The sequence below is a fragment of the Branchiostoma belcheri genome, unplaced genomic scaffold (genome assembly GCF_001625305.1).
Source record: "Branchiostoma belcheri isolate BF01 breed outbred unplaced genomic scaffold, Haploidv18h27 scaffold3, whole genome shotgun sequence".
Lineage (NCBI taxonomy): Eukaryota > Metazoa > Chordata > Leptocardii > Amphioxiformes > Branchiostomatidae > Branchiostoma > Branchiostoma belcheri.
In genome coordinates this window covers 595,801-615,780 of record NW_017803909.1, presented here as the reverse complement: position 1 = coordinate 615,780, position 19,980 = coordinate 595,801, and the positions used below count along the sequence as shown (strand labels likewise).

Below are 19,980 nucleotides of genomic sequence, written 5' to 3'. Positions count from 1 at the left end.
TTTCAGTTACTGTCCTTCTCTGCGGTGAGGGCCTCCTGTGGGCTTGGGGTGACTCAGGTGCTTGGGGGTCTCCAGTACTGTGGGGTGCCTCCTGCCTAGAGTCCTCCTGCGTCTCACCAGGTTCTACCCCTGCGCGCTGCGTCTGCAGCACCCCTTGCCCACATTTGGTTTTAGCTTGATGGATCTTTAGCCCTTTACTGTTCTTGCAAATCTTTCCACAGTGGCATGTGGCCACCGACACGGTAACCTCCCCTGTTAACGTTGTCTGCATCATCCGTCTCGTTGTCCGTATTCCTTTCCGGGTTGTCAACGTTTCATCCGTTCCGACGAGTCCCTCATCCTCCCCCCCTCTCGGGTGACTCTGGGGGTATTGCTCTGTAAGTCGTACTGCAGTAAAGGTGGTCGTTCTCGCTCTTCTTGCGAGAACTGTGCATGAGGGGTACTAACCCTATGCACACCGGCCAGACTTTCCTGGTGGTCAGCTGTCTCTCCAGCGTCACCGATCTTCCCCGGTCGCCATCCAATCTTTCCTGGAAGTCACTGGTTGCCCAGACGTTAACGGTTTGGAAATACATCGAGATGCTTTGAAACTCCTCTTACCTTGGTTAGAGGAGTGCTGTCACTTAGAGGAGCTGGATGTCTTCAGACGGAACAGCTGTCACCGGATGTTTCGGGCCCTACTCCGTTACACCCTCAGGCTGCCGGGCCCAGCAGTGTTGGCCAAGTCACTGCTCGTCCGCTCCTCCCGGTTTCCAGCTTGTTGTTTCTCTCCTACACCGAAGCCAGCATGACGCCCTTTCTGCTGCTTCGCCCATCTTGCGCACTGCTACCTTCTTGTCTCTTCCTGTTATTCCTACAGCTGACAGCATCTTCCACACCGACTGTGCTGGGAAACCCCTACACCCTACTTCAACTGGGAACAGCCAAGACTGCCAACCTTTGTCCCTACACTGCTGCAGCAGGTCTTGGTACTTTGCTCTTTTCCTCTCGTTGGCTTCCTCACAACCTTCCTCCCAGAGAACAGTCAACTCGATCATGACGATCTTCTTCCCGTCTTCAGATGACAGGACAGCATCAGGACGCAAGTTCGTTTGAACAACCTGGGGGAAGTGCATTCTCCTACCTAAGTCCACCCTCAGCTCCCATGACTTCGCTCTCTGCAAGATGCTGTTACCCCTTCTTCCTGCTGCCGGTTTCACTTCTCCCTCTCTCACGAAGGTCATTGCTAGATCTGGTCTGGGCCTATCCTGGCGCTTCTTCCTCCTCTGCTGCTCAAGAAGTTCTGCTATCACTGCTAACACCTTGTCATGGCGCCATCTGTAGCGCCCTTGGGCTAGGGCAACCTTGCAACCAGAAAGGATGTGGGCCATCGTGCCCCTCTCACCGCACAGTTTGCATGCTGGGTCCTCCCTCAGGTTCCACCTGCATAAGTTAGCCGGAGAGGGAAGAGTGTCATAAACAGACCTGAGCAAGAAGGAGATTCTGAAGGGCTCCAGCTTCCACACATCGGCCCAAGTCAGCTTCCTACTAGGTAGGTTCCATCTCGTCCATGCCCCCTGGGACGGATAACGCCACTGCCTTGGCTCTGCGCCCCTCCTCCTCCAGCTGTCTTACTTCAGTCTGAACCATCGCCCTTCTCTCTTTCTTGCTAGCCTTCCCCCACTGTTGGAAATGTGAAGACCCAAGTCCCTGTCTCCCGCTGTTTGTGGCACCAATTATGTCCCTTATCAACAGCATACTCTTGGCTTGTGCGACGAGCTCGTTGGCCTTGAACTTTCTGCCTGCCCTGGTTGTTACTCCTGCCTCCCTGACTTTCTGGTCCTGCGAATCACTGTACAGGAGAACTGTTCTGCACTTGGCAACCTTGTACTCTTCTACCACTGACGACAGGGGAAGCTGTACCTCTATCTATCTGTCTAGCTATCTATTTTTAAAGCTATTGTAAAAACGACCTCGGAAGTCATAATCTTTTAATGTTTAGCATGATCATAGCAATTACTTGTAAGTTTCAAAATTTTCCAAATGAGTAGGGACCGTGTGTTTAACAGTGACAGGGGATTTGGACAGTCTGACTGTTAGGAAAATGTCTTCCTTCCTTCATTTGTGTCCCTGTCCTATCATGAAACCTGGAAAAGTGCCCTACAGGTTGCTTCTTTTGTCAGCAGCAGGTCGGGATTGTGTAGTTGGAACCAGGGCCAAAACAGTCTGTAGATGTTTCCATGGACACTATTGTGAAGTGATCTTTGTTTGGATTAAAGAAATGCGTAGCTACTTACTTTAAGTATTTATCACCTCTAGCCTTAAGCCTTAGGATATTAGTCCTATATTCATGTATGAAAATTACACTTGTAATAGGATATTTATAACAATAGGATGCTTTCCCAACAGTAAGTTTACAAGAAAAATTAAGAGCTAAAGTATATTTTACAACAATAGATAATATTATTAATACATGTAATAATGATGTATGTAGTTAATATTATGTTTCCTTACATTTCTCAGAATATAAACTTATTCTTGTTGCAGTTACATGTAACCACTTCTAGTAATTCTACTAAATTTGGCTGGGAAAAGCTGACAGCATAAAAAGGCCCCCCAAAGTTACAGGGTATAATTTGATAGTGTAGAGAAGATAAGGTATGCGTGGGGATAGAGAAGGAAGTGTCACGCATGAAAGCGTAGTACTGGGAGATTGACCCCACAACCTGGCATGGTCTCTGTGTATGTTTACCTGGTTGCCTTGGCAACAAGGCCTAGGGGGTCTGTTTGAAGTTTCACCTGAGCGATTTGCTGTGTCAGTCTAACCACAGTTGACATGCTTGCCGCAACAGCACTATGCACCTGACAAACACGGGAACAATAGTGTCGACCCAAAGGTCAACTTTACGGCCTTTGCCAGGGCATAACATTAAAGATAACATTTCCCTCACTTCCCAATATTGATCTTATGACACTAATGATTTTGTAAATGTCACCTTTAAGATGTGTATTGTACCACTGTGTACATACATGTCCTACAGTACCTACTGTAGTGTTAACCTTAAACTTCTTCCAGGGTCACTCCCCTTGTCATGGCTTACCTGTAATCTTGACACAGTGTAAAAGTACCTCTATTGTATTGTAGCAGAGGGTAAATAGCATGTAAGTCTTTGTAACATTCATCTTTTTGATCTTAATAATTTTGTTTTTTGTTCCCCTGAGGTCATAATTGGTCAAAGGTTCTGTCATGCATGTCTGATTATTGTTGTCAAGCAGAAGTTGTATCACGCATGTTTAGGCCATACCACATCAGTGAGAAATTAGGGGTGCTTAGAATTCCATTTTTTCATATACTAGTAATTGAGCAGATCTAGAAAATGTCTATTTATTGGCCAGTAAATTCTAATTTACAAGCCATAGATTAGCCCTATGGGGTCTTAAACTATAATTGCACCTGTCTGCTATACAAGATCAAGCTGTGCCAAATAAGCTACTAACTGTTCACTTATTGCTTGTAAAATAAATGATCATGTCAGGGTATGTTGATTACTCTCTTTTATGATATCATATCTCATAACGTTCATTATGTTACATGTAACATTTCTCTCTAATTGAAGTGCATAACGGAAGCATTATGTTTGAAGGAGGACTTTGTGGTCTACTATTACTAATATTTAAAGCACTGATGAAAAATAGCTTATAAGAAGTCTGTATATAGCTAGCATCACAGTCAGAGATATTTTTGGCCCATTTTTGATATCAAAGTTAGTGGCTGAGTTTGCTTCATTGAACTGAGTGTGCCATTCTAAATGTAGCCTGTGTTACGCGTTCTCTCCCCACTAGGGGCTAATGTAATTCTTGGGTTTCAGTCACGTGACCCGACCTTAGCGACGGGTGTTATCCGCCATTTTGGTGTACCTACAACCCCGCGTAGCCTACGCGCTATATACATGGTTCATTGTTTTGTAGCTGGTTGCGGGTCAAAAAAGTGGTAAACACAGTGTATCTTTTCAATGTGTGCCAAGGTGATTACAAATCAAGGAAAGGCCCAGGAAAAACTGACCGAAAAACATCGCAGATTGTGGATTTTTGCGATCAGCCGCGGGGATACGGCCACAGAAATATCCCGAGATTGTGGCGAGTTACTATCGCCACAGACTCTGGGCAAGCTTCACCCGCCTGGGTCCGACACAATGTTGCCTGGGTCCCTACTAAAAAAACCTTGGAAGAAAGAAGTACAGAGATTGGGACGAAAGCAAAGAACAGAAGGAGAGGCGAGGGCCGAAAGGGCGAGAGAACGCATCAAGCGGGCCGAGGAACAGCCGGGTCTGGCGGCTTGACCGGGCGGGGCTTCTGACGCCAAAAGCCGCCCGACGCCACACAATGCTGCTGGATATCGCGTACGTGATCTTCCCTACACCGAGGTCAGAAATGTTCCTGTACATGCAGAAATGGCACCCAGGAATTTCCATTAAACATCGACTAAACAAAAGTTTACACGGTGCAAGTGAATTTATTTTGATACTGTAGTACACGTGGCAGTCTGACTCAATTTGAGCCTAAGTGCTAAAACTCCGAGTTCACCCTGACAGCCCAACAAAATTACCGATCTTAGCACTAAAAATTGGGTTAAAATTCGGCTTATCATGATATCCTAATATTCTAATGTGAATGTTCACAAGCTAATTCATGCATAGGTTGTGAGAGGTTACCCAAAAAACTTTTTTTACGGCAAAACTACAACTAAGGGTACGTAAACAAATTATGCCCGGAGGCTCCCCTCCCAACGCCGATGATTTACTCCCGCAAACTCGAGGCGGCCAACAAAATTTCTGTCGACAGGGATGACAAGCCGTCATGTGAAATTCTAATGGGGTTCCAACAGAGACATGCTAGTACTTTTGGTGCTTGAAAAAATATTCATGAACTCCAGTTTGTCAGCGGCGAAACCGAAGGGGCTAGATGAAAGTACACAACAATTTGAACAAACAAAGCCGCCCGCGGGCATGAATAAAAACTGGCATTTTGCATTATTACACACAGAACCCATAATTTTGTAACAGCAACCGATAGTAAAACAAGGATTTACATTACCAAGAAAAGGTGAAACTTAGGCTTACCATAATTTGATTGGGGATAACCCGTCCGCTCCTCTCGAAATTGTTGTTTACGATTCGGCTACGCGAGTCACAAGTTGTCGCGGGAAGGAATCAGACACACGGGTGACCCGCGCAGAGAACTGTCCAAAACACACTTCCCAGACCCTCCCTCTCTCTCTTAATTTATTTATTGAGAAAAAAATTAGACTAGAGTGACCAACATACGGATCCTGTCCACTGTAGGACTGTGTAGGACTAGTAACGTTAGTCTTTGAAGTTGGTTCACACATACGCTACCACATACGCAAGTTTTGTCGTCCTATATCCTTAGTCATCGTATCCTTTGACTTCCTATCCTCTCAAAAATGGACAATTTCATTGAAATCCTTGTCATCTGTCAACCATCAAAGACTGCAAAATTATCGTGTGGCTGTTAACTACTTGTATGGCTTCGGTACCAATGTCTTGACACTGCATAGCACTACAGCGAGGTACACCAAAATGGCGGCCGCCTGTATTACGCAAGCCCCGTGACGTCACGTGAAAGCCGAGAATTGGTTCACTAGGGGGCCAATCAGTCGGTAGGGCCCCTAGGAGCACTGGATTTAATCAGGCTAATCTAAAGTTGAGAGTAATATTTGCTTTTATCTAGACAAATTATGATGGCTTAGTCAGCCTTTTTCATAATGAATATTATTAATATTATAAGTCACAGAAGGTGGTCACTGGTTAATTTTCTTCTAAGAATTGAAGAAGATCATAAAAATCTCTGTAGTGATTTCTTTTCAAGCTTCAGTCTTTTCTCACATCAGAGACTACAAGTCACATAGCGAGCCAATTGCTGCAATTCCATGTTTGCACTCTCCAGGTGCAGTCTAGCTAATCATCGAAGTTGGCAGAAATATATTCCAAAGGAATGCTAATGATATTCTATTAGTCAATATTGGGCCACATTTCAATCTTGTTGTTTGTTTTTTTGTATATTTGTATAGTACTTCATGAGTACACCTCTTGTGGAATAACAAAAATATTTGTGCCCCATTTCAGGTTTTAACTGTTCACTGTTTGCCTATGGACAGACTGGATCAGGAAAATCATACTCCATGGTGGGGTATGGCAACAACAAGTAAGTTTGCTTGGAGCATGTATCTATAACATCAATAGAATCTTGCTCAGATGAAAGCAAATCAGAACAGCATCATTTAAGCCAGATTGATGAAAAAACAATCTTTCATTTCTGTATTTGGCAACTGGATACTCAGTTACAATTTACTTTTATGAATCTTTCCATATCATCATGCATTAATGTTATGTTTGTTAACTCCAACAATGTATTTTCTGCTGTTTTTTTCAGAGGAATTGTGCCTATCACTTGTGATGAGCTGTTCAAGGCTATTGAGGCTGGCGACAAAGCCACGGTAAGATTCGCTTGGTAAAATTAATCCCTGTGATAATGGGTATTGTGGGACAGTCCATTAGAGAGAACTTGGTATGTCCACTTCTTTATGTCGCTGTCAGATGGGTAGAATTCTCCCTCGGGATGTAGATCTATCTTATATCAGAGGAGACAAGAGACCTCACAGGTCATTGACCCTGCTCCTGTCTCTGCAAAGGCTTTTGTAGACTATGTTGATTTGCATGACCATGGTCTTCAAGACTGCAACATATATCAGCATGATTCAACATATAGAAAAAAATGGTAGTGGACTAGATGTATAGAACCAGAATATGGGCCTGCCTTAGTCTCATAAACAATAGTTTGTTCTTTACATAATTTTTGAATCCATCATGGTAACAGTGAAAGTGAAAGAGAGAAAGTGAGAGTAACAGTGCACAGGACATGGTGAACTACAGTGTAATTTATTTTCTTTTGATACGTTGTAACATTACATATTCATGATTGTACTACATTGAATCATCTATTTTTGGTCTCCGTTGCACCCCCTGGTACCATTTGAACTGACCTGACAGTTATAAATTATGGTAGTTTCCAAGAACCTAGCTGTAGTATGAAAGGGAAGCCATGAGTCATTTACATGTATGCAGGAATGACCTATTTCAAACTCCACCTACAGCTTGTGAAGTAATGCATCATGATATCTAACCCTTGCATATACATGTACATATTAAATGCTAACAAGGCATGAAATATATGGTATGATGACAGAAGAAAATTCAAAACAATTGAATAAAGGTGCACAGAAATACAGAATGGCAAATTTGTCCATATTTATGCATGTATTGAGAAATATTTTTGTATTTTTTTCAGAAATATGAAGTTACTTTCTCCATGTTGGAGATCTACAATGAGCAGGTCCGTGACCTCCTCAGTAAAGACAATCCCAAAGGTGGTCTGCAGGTGCGACAGAACCCCAAACTGGGACTGTTCTACGTCGTGGGGCTCAAGAAGGTGGCTGTGGGGAGCTACGCTGAGATTGACAAGAGAACCCAAGAAGGTGAATATGATTACTTTGTGTTTGAAAAAATTGTTGTAAATAAAAGACCCTTTTGGTATAAACATAGTCATGAGAGGTAAATTTATACCCATGCAAAACTACTATTTGCACCATAGTTTAAGAGTTTAAACCAACACAGATGAGATTTCATTCAAATATTTGCTTTATGTTTTAGCTCTTTACTGAGTGACTTTCAGACTGTAGTTGAATAGCTAGTACATATATTTCATTTAACACCATCATATTTGACCTCCCCCAGGTACTGCTAACAGAACAGTGGCCTCCACCAACATGAATGCCACCAGCAGTCGAGCCCACACCGTCGTCACCATCACCTTCGACCAGATCTCCAAGAATGAAGCTGGAGAAGAAACCAAGAAGAGCAGTGTCATCAACTTGGTAGATTTAGCAGGTGCAAAGTCCTTCCTCCTTATTTTCATCCTGTCAAAGTTAGATGTGAATGGTCTAGGTAGTACAGCCAGCCACTATTCAACAGCTTTATAACATGCTTTTTGTGCAAACATTTCACCAAGAAAAATGTAATCACATGTATAGTTATCAGGTAGATATGTGGGTAACATTGTACATTGGTCAAACATTTTATCTACCTGAAAGCCTGCAGGAAAAATAGTGTATAGTATGCAGCGTGAACAGGGAAACCTGGTGAATGATTGGTTGTGTCTGCAGAAGTAATCCCCTGGGCTGAAGAGAAGTTTGGATGGAGAGAAATCCCCATGTGGGAACTGACTAGGGTATTTGAGGCTAAAATAGACTGTGATGACATCCTAAGTTCCTTTGATACGTATATGGTAATGGAAATGTAGCCCACTTTAGGCGGGGGCGAAACATAGATGAAATCCATGCAGAGGCTATTACAATTCCATGATTTACTTTCATCTCTGCCACTTTTTGATATGCAATACAGATAATCACTTTGAATATAGGTTGCCTTTTATCTGTTCCACCTCAAAGACATCTATTTCCTCAAGTTTGATGTTGTTTGATGTGTTTATCCTCAGGTAGCGAGCGTGCGGACAGTACGGGAGCCACCGGAGACAGATTGAAGGAGGGAGCCAACATCAACAAGTCCCTGTCAGCCCTGGGCAATGTCATCTCGGTAAACATGTCACTCAAAATCTGACTTTCCTGTTTCTAGCTGAACTGCAGGGTGCCGGGATTGTTATCTGATGGCTGGTAAAATTGCACATAATGGCCCAAGATAATTATACCTGAAATTGGTGGGGAAAAGAATTGCAATTTTGAAATGGCAAGTAAATTAGAAAGGGCATCTGTAGAAAAACAATCTTTCCAAACTGGCTAATGCTTGTTTTTCATGGTTGCTACCATAGAAGTATCATTGGCAAGCAGACATAGTTTTAACTTTCTGGTAAACATTAAAGATACTGGATCATGTATCTGGTATTTCAGCACCAAGGACAGTGTACATTGTAGGTTGCTTTGTTGTTCATAAGTTATGGCCTTCAATTCCAACTATTTTATGCTGTAATGAAGTGCAGATTTTTTTTTAAATTGTGCTTTGAAATTGCTTAGCCTCTCTAAAGCAGAAATCTCTTTTTGGATAAATTGCCTACAGAGTAGGAATGTTATACTATCCATGTCTGTTTCAGGCACTTGCTGATCTGTCTGGTGGTAAGAAGAAGGTCATGGTTCCCTACAGAGACTCTGTCCTCACAAAACTGCTGCAGAATGCCCTGGGAGGAAACAGGTTAGGCAGTTTTTATATACATTTATTTATGTTGCCAAATTAATTTCCTGGTTGTGAGAATTTCTCTACATATTATTCTGTGGGTGAAACGTTACCAATACCTATTCCTTATAGAGTGATATCATTTGAGGACATGCATATGCTCTTTAAACATCACAAGTAAGTGTGATGATTTCATGTTTTGAATCTTTGATGATCCTTCTGTCTTCAGTAAAACTGTCATGATTGCTGCCTTGTCGCCGGCTGACATCAACTATGACGAGACCCTCAGCACGCTGCGGTACGCCGACCGTGCCAAGAAGATCAAGAACAAGGCTGTGGTGAACGAGAACCCGCTGGACAAGCTGATCCGAGAACTGCGGGAGGAGAACGAGAAGCTGAAGAAGCAGATGGGAGGGGCGATGCCTGTGGCGGGCGGGGCAGGCATGGACCCTGCTGGTTAGTCTTCAGGTTCTGACTGAGCCAGAAGTCTTACCAATGGTTACGACAAAGCTAGCAACAAATGTCATAATCATGAAATTCTGCTTTACTTTTCATCAACATTCATAACACATCATGCTGACCACATGATTATAGCTATCTGTTAAACCATAAACTATTACTAGTATTTTACTTTTTTCATATTCATAAAATTTGATAACCTTTGCATTGCATTGTTTCCATTGCATAAGTACACCTGTGCATGATCAATCAGCATAAAAAGTTCTACTTGGCTGTATATAAAAATTGCAACCTTTCCGTTTTCTACTGCATCTATCCATCACTCACAGTAGACGTAACTCATGAGAGAATGTGCTTCTCCATCCATCCATCCATCCATCCATCCATCCATGTATTCATTTCTTCTTTAACGTTCCCATTCAGTCATTTATTTATTTTCTTTCATAAGTATATGTCTTTCCCCCCCTATATAATATGTGCACTCCCACCCATCTTTTAACCCTAATGGCACCACTGTTTAATGACATGTTCATGCATCACTGTACTTTGTCCATTGCATGTTACCACTTTGCATGTGCATGTGCACTTTCTGCAACAGATGGGACATACAGCAAAGAAGGTTTGTTTTTGTTCTGCACCTTCATGAGCATTACTTTTGTTTGAATTGTCTTTTACCTTCTGTTTGCTGTGGCGTGATGTGTTAAGTCCACATCATCTTAATCTGTCACTATACTTCTGCATTGCATGTAGAATAGCCTGTGTTTAACAACTGTCAGTTGTGAATGTGAGCATTACTCAGGTAGCAATGTAGTGTTGAAGACTATTTTGCAAAGAATATATGTCTTAAAGTTTCCAATCTTTCTGATTGATTTTTTTTTACCAAATAGACTGCATAGTTTTCAAGTTACAAGGGTGATTGTTGGATAGCTGCTTTCTGGATTGTTGAAATAAATCATGTCATATCTGAATCTCAGTCTTTGTATGTACTAATTAGACATAGATTGATTGAAAAGGCAAAACCATGTGACTTTCTGTACATTTGACCTGTTTTTGTATCTATTCACAAAATCGTGCCAAAGAGAAAGGTTTTCAAATATTCTATGTGCTTGACTATTCAGAGATTGAGAGAATGCGTAAAGAGATGGAGGAGGAGATCCGAGCCCAGCTGCTGGCCAATCAGGAGCAGATGAAGGACATGGATGAGAGCTTTGAGGAGAAGGTTCGATCACTCAATAATCTTTTAAATTTTTGTGTCTTTTTTCTCTGTCAATTTTAAAATTTTACTATTGACACAAACATATAATGTATTTTGAAGGCACCAAATGCTTCTAGCTCTATTTGACTAATGTACATGTGCATCAAATAGATACTGCTGAATATTGTTGTTTTGTGTGTATGTGGCATATCAAAATAAGTTGTAACTTAAGGGTTCATATTGTCCTACATGTAGTCAACTAATTTGTTGTGAGATTTAGTAACAACGTAGTGGTTTTGTGTCCACAGCTGAAGAGAAACAGAGAAGAGCAGGAGGCGATGGGAGCTGCCCAGGCCAACACACAGGACAGGAAGAACAAGGATCCCCACCTGGTCAACCTGAATGAGGACCCCATGTTGTCTGGGGTCATCTTCCACTTCATTGAGCCAGGAGAGATGACCATCGGCAGAAAGGACGCCAGCCCTCCACCCATGATCCCACTTACTGGCCTGAGGTTAGTATTCTGTTGAACCTTCTTCCAACTGTTAAGGGAGCAAAAGTGAAGATTCAAAAGTCTAGTGTTTGATGCTGCTATTTTACCCAGTTACTACAAAGTAATGTATAATGTAAAATTTTTCATGAGTAGTTGTTCTGTGTTGTATTGCATTATTACACTGTTGTTTAAACTGGGAGTTCAAACTTCCCACAAACTGATTTTTACCGTACCTCAAAGTTTAAGCATCTAAAACTTAAAAGAAGTAGCTGGCATTATTACCCTGACTGTTGACATTCGTGTTCTTCCATAGTATTTCCAAGCAACACGCAGTCATCACTTTTGAGAACAACGAGGCCACTGTCAAGCCAGGGGAGCAAGGAGCCAAGACCAAGATCAACGGTGTTCCCCTGACAGGACCAACCACTCTACAGCACCTGGACAGAGTTCTCTTTGGTATGGCATATCTCTGTATGTCTGATAACAAGGGAGGAATAACTACAATAACATTGATTTCTTCGCGTTCTGTTCAGAAATGAACATTCTGATACACTCCCAATTCATTATTGACATTGACTGCCTGCTATATTTCATCTTAAGATAAGCCTGTGGCTTATGGTATGGACTCTGACCTATGAAAGAAGTATTAGGACTATGGCTTATGGCTTATGATGGTATTTTGAAAACAGAACAAAATGTACTTTAGATACAGCATTTGAAGTATTGTTGCCTCTTTGTGATGATTTGCAAAATTCTATTTCCCACAGGTTCCAACCACATGTATGTGTTCCATAACCCCCTGAATCCCAAGGCTCCAGAAAACACCCCCAGTAAGATTGACTGGGACTTTGCCCAGAAGGAGATTGCAAAACACAAAGGTTTTGACACTGCCAGTGCTGGGATGACCAAAGGTAGGTTGATCTGTTAGAATGGATGTCTGATTAAGTTTGAAATACTTGAATAGAAATTAAAATTACACTTATTGAATGGCCAACTGCTTTGACATCTTTCTTTGACATTACAAGACTCCTTCCTGTGGCATTGTGTGTAATGGTCAGAGCTTTTGGCTCGAAACCAAGAGGTGCCGGGTTTGATCCCCTGACATGCCCGATGTTGTGCCCTTGGGAAAGGCACTTTACACTACTGTACCTTCGCTGTGCGGTGGAGTGATGCCCATCGGACCTTTCGGCTAATCATTTATGCTGTGTCCAAATAATGATGAGGACACAGACAAATTTGGTGTCTCCAATATGCCAAGATCTGCTCTTTTGCCACTAAGAACCCTACAGTTTTTTTTACAAGACTTGTATGAAGAGATTTCCAAAAATTTTTTTTTTTCAGAACAAATCATTGCCCAGGAGCAGATCCTGGAGCTGCTGCCCATGGTGTCAGAGGTCAACGCCATCAGTGAGGAGCTGAACAAACATCGCACCTTCGAGGTCATCCTCATCAGCGGGGCAGCCATGGAGGGATACGGCAGCAAGAAGGGCGCAAAGTGAGTGGGATCAGGGCAGATAAAAACACAAAAGTGGAACATGAAAATCAAAGTTCTGCTGCAGTACCATAACGAGCTACCAGGGGACCCAAAATCTCATCATTTCACAACCTACCTACCTACTGAGTTTGATGACAATCCATCTATAGCTTCTTGAGTTATTGTGCTAAACTGTATGCATTTGTACGTACATAAATACACACATACAAACACTACCAAAAACATCTTGGCAATACATCTTGGCAATATATGTACCATGTAATTATATAAGAAAACTGAATATGGAATATCATACACCAGGCGCGTGAGATTAATTTTATGTGTGGTGCTTTCTCAGAGTGGTGGTGAAGATGAAGAATCTACTGAATGGCAACACTTGGTTGTGGGAAAGGGGCAAGTTCATGAACAGGAGGTACATGATTCAGGTGAGATGTTTACTTTGTTTATTTTGACAGAAAATGGGAAATCAAACAACAATCCAGCCAAATGAACTTAGAGAAAAATGTGTTCTTAGAGAAAAATGTGTGCAAAGTGTCACTTTGCAAATATTTACATATAAGAGAGGGCAAACTGTATATAAATATTTGGGTTACTTACTGGACATATTTGAGATTTATATTACTGTGTCAACAATGTACTAAATGTCTGATTTTGTTTGTACCCATGTATGCAGGAACTGTACCAGAGGCATTTAGATGGTGATGAGGATGTGATGAAGATACCAAAGGAGGAGGACCCGTTCTGGGAGCCTCCTGAAGACGTGCTGATTGGCACGGCAAATGTCTTCTTGCAGTCCCTGTCTTACGCTCTGGACTTTGATGACAAACTTGCCGTAACAGATTACAAGGTACGGGCAGTCTCTGGGATGTCATCTGTCATTTTAGCTTTGTATATACATCTGGGTAGAGACTCTGATCGATCTGGAGTCTTTGTTGACAGAGACTCCAATCAGGTTGCTGTTAATGTGATTGGGACATTTCCCATTGACAAATCCTGAATTTCGAGTCAATCCATTGATCGAAAGCGACATGAATGGAGGTTGGAAAATTCTGACCATCTCTTAAGGGAACGTCTTTAAATTTTCAGACTCTGATCAGCATCTCTACAGGATCTTTCTGTTGACAAAGACTATGATCGGGATTTCTATTGGTATGCTGGGTTGGAGTCTCTACCTCGACATATGTATGGATGTAGCATGTAGTTGGCCCTTTCCTTGGTGCCTTTACCAACACATTAGGTACATGACAGTTAAGAGTGTATATGTTAATTTCCATCTGTGCAGGGAGTAGAGGAGGGCAACTTGTACGTCAACATCACACCATGCAGTGACAAAGGGAAACCCCTCGATGAGGACTTCTTTGTGGAAGATCCCCAAGAGCTGCTAGGGAAACCATTCCACTACAAGGTATCTTGTGAATATCTTGAATCAAATTAAACTTAGGTGAGGAAAGCAAAAAGTATGCAAAAGGTTTGATGTAGAAAGAATTCATAGCTCAATATAAGATTTTTCTGACCCTCCCCCTCTAGGTGACTATCAAAAGTGCAGAGGTGAATAAAGCCAAGTACTCCAAGGGTCTGCATATCAAGTACAAGGTGTACCAAGACGAGGATGTCACCAGCACACCTGTCATTAAGGATACCCTGTCTCCTGAGTTCAAACATCACAGGATCATCACCTATCCTGCTGTCAATGAGGTCAGTTAGGATAAAATAAGGACTGGTCTATTCCAAAATTCTGTAGCTATCTTATTTGAACTGCTTTAAAATATTCAGTGCATGTGTTGTTGACACGTAGTTGTCAAATATCTTTCAAAATGAAAAGGTTTGTACTTCTGTTAAACCAAGTGTTATTTTACAGGATCAGCTTGGGTACTTTGAGCATGGCTGCATCACATTCCAGCTGTACGGGGTACAGGAGGACTCTGTCAATGACAACAGGCTCATGAAGATGACAACCAAGGTTAGCAATCATTGTTTCCTATCTTGTTAAACTAATAAGTGGTGATACCATATGATTCAGTTGTTCATTTACTAACCTGTTATTCATCTTTGGATAGTGGCTTGAGTCTTCGTTCAGTTTCATACGTGAGCATTTTTGCTTGATAAAATGTTAATGATTTAGCGACAAGACCAAAGAATGATAGACAGATAATGAGACAAATGAGAAAAGATCACACATTTGAACTATAAGAAAGTCTTGAACATGTTTTCCGTACAACAATGCAGGAGTTGCGGCAGATGGAACAGTTGCAGAACCCGGGTATGCAGCGGCGTCAGACCATTTCTGGGGAGGCCTCTGAGGAAAGCAAGCTGAGAAATGAGCTGGAAGTTCTCAAAAAGAAGTTTGAGAGACTTGAGAAGAAAGAGAAGAGAATACAGGTAATGTGTGGGAATATGGGAAAGTTAGGTTATAACTGTTACAGTTGCCTTGTCTTACAACAGTTACATGTACAATGTGAGCTGCTACACTGTACACTGTACAGAATAGCTCTTACCATTATTTGGATGATTGTGCAACAGGTGCATTATAAAGAATGTAAGATGCTGTAGGAAATGTTGCAGTTGTTTGCAATGTTTGATAGGTTTTGCAGGTATGATGAATAAGTAATGGAGGTGCACATTTAGAGAACATAATGTAAAACTGAAAACTGTCTGAGAATTATAGCACTTTCTTCATGCTGTGTTCTGCAGGACCTGTGTTCAGAGTGGAAGGGCAAGCCAGCAGAAGAGCAGCAGTTTGAGCCGTTCTGGCGACACGTGTCTGCCGTAGCCAACAGCTCCGGCAACAAACTCAAAACCAGAGTGGAGATTCTCAACACGGTAGGTCTGCAGGGGAGGTTCAAAGAGTTACAAGCCTAGCACTGAGTCTGCAGCAGTGTTTGTACCTAGTGTAATGTATGATGCTATTCTTCTGTTTGATGGCTAACATGGCCTGCATCAACACTGCATTTTTCTACAAGGTTATAATGGCTGGATTGCCAATTGGGTAAGAATGTCATTGGTCTTAAGCTCATTCTACCTCAGAGCATCCATTGAGTGGGATAAGAGCTGTACCAGAAGGGCTGTCAGAACTTTCTGCTGTTGCTCTAAAATCCATTCTATGGCATGAAACAAACACATTTTGTGTGCATGCGACCAACATCAGCATGATCAGCAAAGTATATGACATTCTGGTCCCTATAGTGGCATGTGGCATGCTTTCATCAATTTTTGAAGCTGCTGACTAGAAATTGTGCTTCAGATAGGCATTTGGATTGAAATCAGTGTGACAATTGCAAAATGCAGACTATATATCAAGTACAATGTATATTCATTATTGTACTGATATGGCTGTATCCTTTACTAAATATGAGAACACATGAAACATGATTTTGTTTGATGTACATTTTGTACAATATGGATATACCGGGTATGTGCTGTACATAGGACAGTTAGATAATAAATGCAGTTAGATAATGTTTTTTCCCTTTTTTGTTGGTGTGCAGCAAAGTATCATGCAACCACTTAGAAGGGAGAAGGACACTCAGATACTTAGAAAACAGTCCTTAGTAAACATTGATCTCATTTTCGATTCCATCATTATCTCAAAGCAGATGTATGGCTTTATTTTCTGTTTTGTGCATCTTTCAAGTAGTGCACATTTCCTGGAGTCTGTTCATCTCAACGACAAAACAAGCCTTACATCTGCTTGGAGACTAGTATTTAAGTTTCCCGGTGGCCGTAACCATGTCAGGTAGCTTCCTGTAGGTCTGCACTAACCAGCATGTGCATAAGCCATTGCTAACATCTGGTGTTGGCTGTTGATCACTTTTTCCCACTGTTAAGCACCCTTTTTGCAACTCTCTTCTGAGACGGTAGTGACATGTTTGTACATGTAGTAACAGTAGTTTTTGCCGTAGAGAATTTCCAGTCCACATAATCTTTATCTGTAATGTGTGCACGGCTCCTATCTTTTTCAGATGTTGAAAGGCCAGAAAATGCTGCGAGCAAAACAGTCTTCCGATGGTAGTGGTGCAAATGTAAGGACAACCTGTGTAACAGTGTCACTAATCACCATCATGTTTGCTTCATCTGTATTTTTGTTTACGCCATATAACTGTGTTTCTCTACAAACGTGTGCATACATGTTGACGTTCATGTTCACACATTTCACAAGGCTTGGGCTTTCTTCAGCACAGAACTGATTGGCAGCTTTGCAAAAAATGCTGTAATCGTTATGATAGAAGAATCACACTGCTTGAAATTGTCAGAAGATTTAAGATCTTGTCAATGATTTCTGATATGAGCAAAGCTTGCCACGATCTCGTCTTGTGCTGGACAAAGACTGGTCCATAATACTTGAGTGTGGGCATGTGCATGAGCATGGTTGCATTTGTGAAACAAGTGTTTCATCAGCAAAGGAATGTTCCAGGTGCGTGTCCGATCAGTGGTTCATGCTAATTGTGCATCCTGTGGTGGTAGCTGTGGTTGTTTTGAATGGACGCCTGTCCACCAATGCACCTGCATGCACCTGAGTGTTGCAGCTTGCTGTGCCGTAACTCTTGTCAAGCAGGTGTCAGCGTCTGTGTCCGTGGATGGAGCAGCTTTTGATGTCGTGTTTTGTTGCTCGTAGTCGGTGTGATTATGTGTAGGCATACGATTCTCACCTGTGTAACATTTTCACCCCCCTCAGGATGATCTTGTTAGTGTGTACAGCTTTGAGTTGGACCCAAATGATAAGGAGCAAACAGGCAACAACCAGAGGGCAAAAAGGAATGGTGGTTTGGGCACTGGAAGTTCAGACTCTCCAAATGTAAGGCTATATATTCAGTGGCCATGTTGTTCTCTGCTTTATCTGATTTCTTTCTCAAATCCTCCTTTCTGCAACCATCTTTATTTTATATCTTGTTTATTTCAACGCACCTCTATGCATTTCTCTGCACATTTATTATTGTCTTCTGGTGTATTCATTGTATGCATGCATCAACTTTTATGTTCTTTTATCAATGGGCTGCAAAGTTATTGCAAGGTGCAAATACTTAAATTTATGTTTTAGTTGGACCTATGTCTTTTGAGCTTTAAAAAAAATTTGATTCTTTTCAATGTTTTATTTAGACCCATTTAAAGACAAAATTATTAATGTAATATAAATCACCTGGTTCAAAACTTTGAGTGTTAAGATATAGGTCCAAAGTAAAATATATTAATGCAAATATGCTAATACACATGCATGGCATATGGTGAGCATGTCAAGTTCAAAAGGTGTTCAATAAGGACAAAGCTGAAGCTTGGTGACTCACTGCTAAAGGTGTTAATGTGGTGTGGGACAAATAATCATTATGGTGCTTAATGTTGTTCAGTAACCTTAATTGTTATTATTAGATAACAGGATGTAATATGTGCAGGTTTATGTGTGTAATGCAGATGGATTTCTACTAAAAAATGTTTGTGTCTATTTAACAACAATGTCCCTGAAATTCCCTAGTCGTTTCCTTTTGTCGATGTGTAATTCTTTTCCACCTCTTACAAGAGACACAAATGTGTGACACTCTTCACTGTTTGCTACCAGCTCGAGCTGTGACTAATGACCAACTGTACTGTACATGTACCTTTTTTCTTACTTATTGGTCACCACATAACAAGGTCTGAAGGCCACTCCAAAGGGTACAGGTTACATGAGTAGGACTGTAAAAGCAACTCTTCTCCCAAAGTCAGAAACATCAATGGGCCTATTAAGACCAGCTCAAATGCTGTGCCAAGCCCAAGAGATAACATTGACATTGAGCTGATAGCTGTTTGTTCCTGACCAGTCCCTTAAGGAATTAAAATTCTTCCATAGTGAGTCATCCCTTAAGGCTAGTTAGCAGCCCTATACTCCAACTGTCCATACAGAACTCACACATATCAATATGCTTTAGACTTATGGTTAGCTAGCCATACATACTAGTATTTCATACTGCTTCACTGATAGAATTTTTCCATTTTCTTCATACCCTCATCATTTCTTTTGAATTGTCACATCCCATCCCAAGCCATGCAATTTTCATTTTTATTTAAATTTTATACCCCAACATTTGAAACACGCCCGTCACATTTGCTCAAAGTTCAAGCGCACCCAGCCTTCTTCAGTTAGCTGTTTTGACAACCCCTGTCTTCCATTTCAGTTGTAATTCCACCCCTCCCTTCATCTTGTTTGACTACATTCTGTTTGTCTGTCACCATACCAACATCCATCTCTTTACCTTAACCTTCTCCTTGCTGAGTCATTACTACTGTACCAGTCATTGGTGCATGTGTGAATGAGCTCTTTGCAGGGAGAAGGTTAACATACATGAGATACAGGCTTCATTCAGAACATCAAGGGCAAGCAAACCAATTTTTTTTTTACAAAATCACCATGTAAGTAGATGAATGAATTGTTCAGCTTCAACATGGTTTATTCAAGTCATATTATTGGTTTGCTTGTCTGTCAATCTTATCCTGTCCCTACCATCATTTCTTACATTTGGAGAGAGTCTAAATTACGGGTTGTTGTGCATGACATGTGTCTGAGATGTAAAGTTAGTCCTAGTGTCAGTTTTCTCTTAGATCAGTGAGAATAAGACTCAAATATATGTAGAAATAGGAGTGTGTGAAGGAAACGTTCAAATAGTGCAAATAGTTCATTTCATTCTGAGCAAATTAAGGTGCTAAGCTTTTAACTTGGCATGTTGACTTGCAGTTGTGCAGATTTCCCGTCTCCTCTGCTTCACAGCTTGGCTGCTTTGGAAAGAAGCTTTTGGCTATTTTGGCTTTTTTTTCAGTACAGAGAAATAAACATTTAGTACCACAGTAAAGGAAAACTGTAGCTTGAACTCTGCATAGCAAGAACCTCTGTTTTGCATCAATATGTTTTGAAAATGTCTTTTTTCAAGAGAAGCTGCATGTTAATGTTTATTACTATGGATCAGCAACATCACCTGAAATGTCTATCATCATGGGTTTTAATCCTCACAGGGTGTAAGGTGTACAAATATTCCATTAACCAGAATTTAAATAAAAGGCCACCTTATTATGCAAAATGTTGTTCATATCACTGCTTTGGATAACAGATCAACTTTCTTAATTCCAATATCAT

General features: G+C 41.3%; 1 protein-coding gene across 6 annotated transcripts in view; it reads left to right on the top strand.

Annotated features, from left to right (window-relative positions):
• Positions 1–19,980, top strand: part of LOC109473495 (kinesin-like protein KIF28P) — a 39,781-nt gene that overhangs the window by 16,374 nt on the left and 3,427 nt on the right. For 2 of the 6 annotated variants that reach the window (XM_019773364.1, XM_019773365.1), the window contains exons 7-28: positions 6,126–6,204; positions 6,433–6,496; positions 7,348–7,534; positions 7,794–7,946; positions 8,554–8,651; positions 9,163–9,260; positions 9,472–9,698; positions 10,300–10,320; positions 10,820–10,920; positions 11,205–11,410; positions 11,703–11,845; positions 12,157–12,300; positions 12,731–12,884; positions 13,222–13,309; positions 13,558–13,731; positions 14,167–14,289; positions 14,412–14,579; positions 14,743–14,844; positions 15,111–15,263; positions 15,576–15,704; positions 16,844–16,903; positions 17,557–17,676. In XM_019773364.1, coding sequence (XP_019628923.1) covers positions 6,126–6,204; positions 6,433–6,496; positions 7,348–7,534; positions 7,794–7,946; positions 8,554–8,651; positions 9,163–9,260; positions 9,472–9,698; positions 10,300–10,320; positions 10,820–10,920; positions 11,205–11,410; positions 11,703–11,845; positions 12,157–12,300; positions 12,731–12,884; positions 13,222–13,309; positions 13,558–13,731; positions 14,167–14,289; positions 14,412–14,579; positions 14,743–14,844; positions 15,111–15,263; positions 15,576–15,704; positions 16,844–16,903; positions 17,557–17,676 — 2,792 coding nt within the window. The remainder of the gene's footprint in view (positions 1–6,125; positions 6,205–6,432; positions 6,497–7,347; positions 7,535–7,793; positions 7,947–8,553; positions 8,652–9,162; positions 9,261–9,471; positions 9,699–10,299; positions 10,321–10,819; positions 10,921–11,204; positions 11,411–11,702; positions 11,846–12,156; positions 12,301–12,730; positions 12,885–13,221; positions 13,310–13,557; positions 13,732–14,166; positions 14,290–14,411; positions 14,580–14,742; positions 14,845–15,110; positions 15,264–15,575; positions 15,705–16,843; positions 16,904–17,556; positions 17,677–19,980) is intronic. The other 4 variants (XM_019773366.1, XM_019773367.1, XM_019773368.1 and 1 more) reach the window with 4 other exon arrangements.